General features: G+C 43.3%; 1 protein-coding gene across 1 annotated transcript; it reads left to right on the forward strand.

Annotated features, from left to right (window-relative positions):
- Positions 1–2,930: 2,930 nt before the first annotated feature.
- On the forward strand, positions 2,931–6,636 carry TRHR (thyrotropin releasing hormone receptor; the record flags this gene model as incomplete). Its single annotated transcript, XM_057375779.1, has 2 exons — positions 2,931–3,725; positions 6,234–6,636. Coding segments are annotated over exons 1-2 (1,198 nt in total), but the record flags the coding sequence as incomplete, so codon positions are not given.
- Between the last annotated feature and the right edge of the window lie 1,830 nt (positions 6,637–8,466).

Below are 8,466 nucleotides of genomic sequence, written 5' to 3' on the forward strand. Positions count from 1 at the left end.
CAGTATCTGATCTCTGACTGATGATCATGTTGAAAGGATAATTTGAATGTGTCAGGCAAAGTGCATCATATGATGTTTCAGTGAAATCCRCAGCACCAGCTGCTCTAATTACAGAGAATATATATTTCCAGTCTCAAAATGCCTTCTGCATTTACTCCAGGTTTTATAGAAACGTTGTAGGTTGTGGAAGAACTTTATGAAAAGAAAAAGGAAATATTTCATATAGGATGTTAATACTGATAGTATTTTCAGAAAATACATTGATAAATACCTTTTTAAAAAATAATATACTTAAAATTTTGATTTTGATAAAATCTTCTGAAAACCTACTGTAGATACACTTCCCTATGGCCTCACAGTGACAACTCTGTATCTTTTTCACTACCAGAGTGCGGCACTTGATAAAAGGTCATAAAAAGTGACCAAGACAAGATGATCTATCCTACCTCTGACACAGACCAGCAGCAGATGCAGAGGAAAGAGGCAAGCATCAGATAGTGCATGTCTTGAACATCTTCCAGAACTTCGATTTGTACTTTAAAGTTCTGACCTCCTAAATATTCCACAGCTTCTCTGCATGCCATGTGCTCAGCCATTCCTTCCTGCACTACAAACACTTAGATGTTCTCACACGTGCTCATCCTCAGTCCCAGTCAGCCCATCCACATTGCCTGCATAAGCTAGCAGRATACACAGAAACATCAGAACAGGATTTCACAGTGTGAGGGTGTGGCAGAAAGGCATCTGTCACCCCTAAAAGAGAAATCAATCTGTGGAGGTGCCAAAAATTTTTGATTCAGCTGAGGTCCCTGGGGATGGAGGACTTTATCCACAGTTCCACCTCACTCAGTTTCCTGGTTTGAATTTTGATTTAAACCTTCTGGGTTTGATCCCTGCTGACACTGGCTCTGTGATCTCTCAGTCCTGGGGTCCCTCATGGTGCATTTTATGCTATTGGAGTTGAATATCTGGGGTTACCCCCATAATAGTCACACACCTTTAAAAGCATGGATTCCTAAGGGGAAATCTGTCCATTTTGATGGACAAAATGTTGTGCAGTGTGAAGGGCATGGAAAAAATCTTTATTATGGCACCCCAGCATTACATTAATCTGCTGATAACCTGCTTCCTCTTTCAGCTGTGTCCAAAATAACAGGATGTGCAAATGGTACAGAGGACAATCAAGATTATATGTTTCTGCTGATATACTGTTGGTCGAGTAATCATCAGCCTGCATTTTCCCACCAGCCACTGCAAGACCACTGGCAAAATAATCTAATTCTTTTCACCTCTGTCTCTTAATCTATAAAATAGGAAAAATTTATATTTGCTTTACTTCATTAAGTATTTTTGGACCTACAGATAGAAAGTATGTGATCACAACACAGATGTGAAAAGGCAAACAGAAAAACATTACTGGAAGACTTAACTGAGTGGCCTCAAACATCTGGAATTGTTTGAGTCTGATTTCCAGCTCTGATTCAGGTGATACCCTCTTTTTGACACCACCTGTTATTTCAAATCTACTTAAAACCCTGGTTTTGCAAGCATCCTCCCATGTACCTGTGCTAAACACTACAATCTGTTTTGAAATCCAAGATGACGTTCCTCAGTTGTGCAATATTTTATTTTGTTGAATCCTTTCTGAGCAAAGAGCAAAACCAAGTGCCCTAAATGCTGAAAAGTAAGGSATTTAAAGACAATTTTGCTCTTCAAACTTTTAGCACAAGTGTAAGGGGAAATGATGGGCTGAGGGACTGTGCTGGGGAGTTAACAAGGGCACTTGCACAGAGCCTTACAGAAAGTTTTGCTGTTGTTCCTCTCACTGAGGCATTTAGATTGCCAGCAAGATGGGAAAACACGGTCTCCAGCAGCAGCTGGGGTACTGAACTGGTAGGGCTTCATCTGTGCTGCTCAAAACACTTATTTCCACCAGTCTTTGATTTGTCTATGTTTTTAAGAACCTGGCTGACCATGGAGGAGTTTAACCAGAGAGAATCTGCACTGAGGAAACAGTGGTAGGTTGGTGACATTGTGTGTGTTATGTGCATGTACTCATGCACATGTGTGTGACTGATCTTAGGAAGCAATTTGTGCTGTGATCATTTTATTGTTGCTCTGCTGCCATTCCAAAAAGAGCTGAAAGGGCTCGGGGGTGATGACAGCTGTAGAAATAGAGGTTTGGAAGAGAATTTTCTGTGAAGCAAAAAATCCCTACATTCTTTCCTTCTGTTTTCAAAAGCTGGGATGCGTTTCTTCCCGTAAAGCCCAGAAGTGATTATTACAGCTCCTTGCAAAGCAGAAGACAAGTGTAAATCGCTGTTATTTTCACAAGGACGTGGACACGGGGGCAGTCAGAATTTTAAAAATCAGTGTAATTTTACKGCCAGTCATCTCTCCTTTGTTTGCCAGCGTGGATCGATATGATCAATACTGTCATGATAGCTATCTGAAAGCAGAGATGGAGAGCAGCGTGAAGCAGAAAAACTCCACAGATCGCTGTCACCTCCTGCTGCCGTCTCCACCCTCGGTGCTGGCTCCTCCCGGTGCYGCTGGGCTGGATGCGCTCAGCTCTGGATGCTCCGCAGCTGGAGGGCTCTGCTTTCCCTGCCGCACGCAGGAAACTCCCGCTCCACGGCTGCATTTCCATCAATGCCTCAGAGCAGCTGTGGGGAAACTGCCTTTGAGCCTGTGCGAGTGAGCGGAGCCTCGGGGATTAACCCGTCTGATAGCTGAATTGACAGAGACGGAAAGTGCCGGTGCTTTGGGGAGCGGAGGACAGGAATGGGAATGGGACTGTGACTGCGTGGGGAATGCGCTCCGGGGCTGCAGCTCAGCCGCGCTCTGCTCCACGGGCGCTTTTGCGAGGGACCATGGAGAACACGTGCTGAGACCGAGTGCTGGGCAGAGGCAGCCGTGGGCTGGTGAAGATGGAGAATGGCACAGGAGACGAGCASAACCACACTGGGCTGCCACTGGCAAGCCAGGAGATCATTACAGCTGAGTACCAAGTGGTCACCATCCTCTTGGTGCTCCTCATCTGCGGGCTGGGCATCGTGGGCAACATCATGGTGGTTTTGGTGGTCCTCAGAACCAAGCACATGAGAACTCCCACCAACTGCTATCTGGTGAGCCTGGCCGTGGCAGATCTCATGGTGCTGGTGGCTGCAGGGCTGCCCAATATCACAGAGAGCCTGTACAGATCGTGGGTGTACGGCTACGCCGGCTGTCTGTGCATCACCTATCTCCAGTACCTGGGCATCAACGCCTCTTCYTTCTCCATCGCTGCCTTCACCGTTGAGAGGTACATAGCCATCTGCCACCCAATCAAAGCTCAACTCCTATGCACTTTTTCAAGAGCCAAAAAGATCATTATTTTCGTTTGGGCTTTCACCTCCATATACTGTATGCTCTGGTTTTTCTTGCTAGACCTTAACACAGTAGCCTACAAAGAGACAACTGTCGTGTCCTGTGGCTACAAGGTGTCCCGCAGTTATTACTCTCCTATCTACATGATGGACTTTGGTATATTTTATGTTGTGCCCATGGTGTTGGCRACTGTCCTCTATGGCCTGATTGCCAGAATACTGTTCCTGAACCCCATCCCTTCGGACCCAAAAGAGAACTCTAAGACCTGGAGGAATGATGTGGCTCACCAAAGCAARGCTGTGAATTCCAAGATGACTAACAGGAGTTTCAACAGCACTGTTGCTTCTCGGAGGCAGGTAGGAACAGCTATTTGAAATAGTTTTCTGAAACCTAAACCACTTGTTTTAGAGCTCACTTGTCTGAAGCTGAGAAAAGAGGTAAAATATATTCTTTCTTTTTGCCAAGCAGTCAAGTTTAAATCTTTGATACACATACACACATAAATAGGAGTTTTTTTCTTGCCGATACATTATTACCCTACTGCAAGGACAAAAAAAAAGAAACAGTATTTTATTTCCTATATCAAACAGCACTTAGGAAGTGTCAATTATGAATGAAACATTTTTAATTATATTCTCTTTATATTACATCTTGTTAGTAATCTTGCCAAATATGCAGAGTGACTCTTGACTTATTTTTGAGATCTGAAGAGAAGGAACTAGCCTGAGAATTTGGGAGACTAGAGGTTGGRTCCCAGGTAAGGCACTATGTCACTCAGCAAATGGGGTCAAGTTGTTAATCATCTGTCTCTAACACTCGTGTGAAAAGYCTGTTTAAGGCAGTGTGTATATAAATTGCTTTGTAAATGCTAAATATCTTTGTTACTCTGTCTCTCATAATATATTTTTATGTATTGACTCAACACTGAGGAGCAGGTTTGACTAAGTTCTGTTTGTATTGTTGAATATTTATSCTGTCCTGTGTAATAACACCAGTAGAATACAGCTGGTAGATTAATTGCTGCCCATTTGCAGTAAACCAYACTGTGTGCACCCTTTGCAGCTGGCTCTGGGAATATTCTTCTTATTCTTGATCTTCTTCTTCTTCTTCTTATTTTGCATCAATTGCTACTGTTTAATGAGAGGGACCATATTTTCTTATATAGAGATTTCACAGAGCTCAAAAGTTAACTGAGCTGCCTTCTAGAGCAGTAGAGCTGTGCTTGGAAATGCACAACAGAAATAGGTGGGCTAGGGTATATTTAATTATGTTGMCAATTATAGTTAATAGTCAGATAGCAAGCCTTTAATGTAGTTTTTCTTTACCCGTTGATTAGTAGAAGAAGATAACCTGCTCTTCAAATTCTTAGTATCACTTTATGCTTGATTACATGTGCTTAGTATCAGTTGAAAAACAGATAAATCTTTTACATTSAACACAGATCAACATGGACACTGTTACATTATGAAATCAAAAAGTGAAAATTATAACGTGATATCTTTTATGTCTTGTTAAGGCAGCAAGACTTTTTCTAAAAGCCTCAGTAACCTGATTGATTAAAGCAGCCTCGTTATAAGTAAAGCTAGAGTAATTTGCATATAGCACAACACAGGAAGCAAAGCATGATAGTGTGGCATTATTAGCAGTAATTTTTGGTATAATAGCTGTGTGTAAAAAATAGGCAGTGGTGTAAAATGAGGAAAAACAAGTCCATGTTCAAAAAAATCTTGAATCTCAACAGTTAGTAAGACACATAAGTGAAAATTTCCTGCCATACTGACAAGCACATGTATCGCTGACAATTCACTCTGGCCTGACAGTGAGTCCTGCTAAAATGTGAAACTGTGCTTCTTTTCAGAACTGTGCTTGCATTAGAGGGGTTGAGTAGTGTACAATATCCGGCATGTGATCTACAGAAAAAGTGACTGAAAATGGGGTGAACGCTTCCTCCTTCTGTAGCAGTTCTCATATCTATCCAAGAACATTTCTATAAAATTAAATTTATGCATGTTTCTGTAGGGGGGTCGGCTCCTGTTGAGAATGGGGGAGAAAATGGGAAGTGCTCCTATCCTACATGATCCAAGATAAGGACAGGCAGAAAAACTATCAATTATTGTCATGGACAGTGCAGACTCAGCTTGGGGRAAATTAAGATTGCCAATTTATTGCCCATTGTTATAGCCACAAGTTACACTCAGTYCCTTCCCTGCAGCAGCCAGCAGTGTGGGGCCAGAGAGTGCTGCATGGCAGAGGTTGGTCTTTTGTTACTCCTTTCTTCTCACCTTTTTCCTCTGTTTCAGTGTGGGTCCTCCATGRGCTGCAGCCCACAAATTMCAGACTTTTTTCTTGTCCATTCATAATATGAAGTACTGAATTACATATTTGCATGTAGGTTTTCATACTTTCCCCAAASGAATTCCTAATTTCCTCAGATATCAAGGGCACTGATAAAAATAAATACAGCCTTACATGGCAAACGTGCTGGTTTATGGAGAGATGGAATCCAGCTCACTGGTCTGAAGGAAGACATCTAATGCAGTTGGGAAAAGGGTMTTTTAGACCCTTTTTTCCCCATTTGAATCAACACCCCCTTTCAGCATGAGAAGTTAACAAGTCTAAGGTCTACAACAGTGAGCTTACTGGAATATCACCTCTAAAGAGTCATTTGACAAAAACTAGGAAGGATTTGGAGCCAAGGTTTTTTGTACTTCCTGCTGTAGAAAACCTTTCTGAATCAAATATTCATCAGAAATTCTTGCTGAAGGATCTATCCACAGTTTCATTTTGGCCCTAGATGAGTAAGAACACATTCCAAGGGGGGTACTAACCTTCTGCCCTCTCTTTCTGCCTCTGTGCTCCTTCAGGTTACCAAGATGCTGGCCGTGGTTGTGATCCTGTTTGCATTCCTGTGGATGCCCTACCGCACCCTGGTTGTGGTCAATTCCTTTCTCTCCAGACCCTTCCAAGAAAACTGGTTCCTGCTATTTTGCAGAATCTGTATTTATTTAAATAGTGCCATCAATCCTGTGATTTATAATCTCATGTCCCAGAAATTCAGAGCAGCCTTCAGGAAACTCTGCAACTACCAGCAKAAACAGGAGAAGAAACCTGCCAGTTACAGCATGGCCCTAAATTATAATGTCATCAAGGATTCCGACCACTGCAGCACCGAGCTGGAAGATATCACCCACACCTACCTGTCCTCTGCAAAACTGTCCATTGGTGACACGTGTTTGTCATCCAAGGTAGCAGTTCATACATTTCAGTGTTTGCTGTGGAGTCCTGCAGAGCCAGAGCATGTTCTGGGCATGGGGCTGGGCTGGGGGAGCTTTCACCCAGGGCAGCACTCAGAGGGCTGGGAAAGGCTGACAATGACAGGCCAAAATGACACCAAACAGGGCCTGGCAGGGAGGGAGAGTGATTCCTTCAAAGTGCCTTGTGCCAGGCATGGTGGGACTTGGAGGATCTGCAGCATGGGAAGGATGAGGAGAAACAAGCAGATGAAGCATTATTTTGTAAGGAACAGAGGGCTCTAGTGGAGCATCAGAAAGTGGTGCTGGAGCATGGTGCCTCACTTACACACCTGGCAGGAGGGTGGGGTGGTGTTTGAGCTCAGAGATTGCTCTGTCAGCTCTGGCTGGCTGCAGGGAGGGCAATGGGGCATTTCCTTGAGCTCAGAGATTCCTCTGTCAGCTCTGGCTGGCTGCAGAGAGGGCAATGGGGCATTTCCTCGTACCCTCCCCCTGGCTCCAGCTGGGGGTTAGCCAGCCCGGTGCAACACACAGATGGTGCTCTCCCACTCTGGCTCTGAGCTGCTGAAAGCCCCCTGCATTTCTGTGCCCCCTGCATTTCTGTGCCCCCTGCAAGCATCCCCATGTGCAGCACCTCTCTAACCCAGCTCTCTTGGTGATGCACATTTCTGTTTTCATGATGCTTTTTTTTGCACAATGCTACCTAAACACTGTTTGTAAACCCATTCATTTTAGATCTTAAAAATAAAGACGATCTACAGAGAGGCTTAGTTTTAATTTGCTTTTGCAGATTATATGAGAATGTAAAATATTTTTTTTCTCAGTTTGTTTCTTGTCTCCTCACTTTCAGGCCTGAGGCCCATCTTGCTCTGACTACGCAGCCACATGAGATGTTTGGATGCTCTGTGCCACCAACTTGAATGAATTGTAGAGTCATTTCTGCTCACATGATTGCAGAAGATGCTATAAATATTTACATACCTGCCTCTGCCCTGCAAGAAAACACAGCAACTTGGGAAATGAAGAGAGTGTATTCTTGAGGCTTCAATAGAATACCTAAATCCTTCTTCCCATTAACTGGCCGAAGAGTGGTCTGTGATCCCAGAACAAGCAAGGCTTGTCAGGGTATGTCCATAGACACAGACTGGGGCAGTGGATGATACTCCCAGTGAAGGTGATGGATGAGGTGAGGAGCTGCTGTGATGTGTGGCTGCATTGGGCAGTACCCGGGTGACCTGTCTGACAGCTGATAGCAGAAATTACCTGCCATTGACTCCCCCGTCCCACATCAGGGCAAATCTCACTGCAGCCATCATAGCATGCCTCAATAAATGGATATCTGACAGCAAAGAGCACAAAATCTTTCTTTTCTTTGTTTTATTTTTACCTTGAGCAGTGTGAAATAGGGAGATCATTCAATGAATTTACAGCAGGGAACAAACAAATTAAAAAGTCAATAGAAAGCTTTTAAAATACCTTTTATTTTTTCAGCAATCAGGTTTATAGATGTACCACTCTAAATGTAAGTCTCAGCTGTTACTGAATCCTGTTGGAATTTGACATGTATCGAAGAGCATGGAACAGGCTTTACCAGCTCCCTTTGTCTTGGTTCAATACCAATTGTGTCGAAGAGCACTAGAGGGGGTTCATAGCTTTAATATCGATAATGTCTGGGGAAAACAGGAAAATTATGGGAAAAAATGACACTTTTAAATTGTTTTTGTCTCAAAGTTTATCTGTTAGACTACTTAGGACATAAAGTGTTGTCAGAAGAGAAGTCATCATGGTTTTTCACCTGCCAACATAGCCACTTTCATGCTCTTCCCACACAGGCCCATGATAAGAA

Source organism: Malurus melanocephalus, unplaced genomic scaffold (genome assembly GCF_030028575.1).
Source record: "Malurus melanocephalus ecotype Western Australia unplaced genomic scaffold, MMel_1.1 scaffold_258, whole genome shotgun sequence".
In the NCBI taxonomy this organism is placed as follows: domain Eukaryota; kingdom Metazoa; phylum Chordata; class Aves; order Passeriformes; family Maluridae; genus Malurus; species Malurus melanocephalus.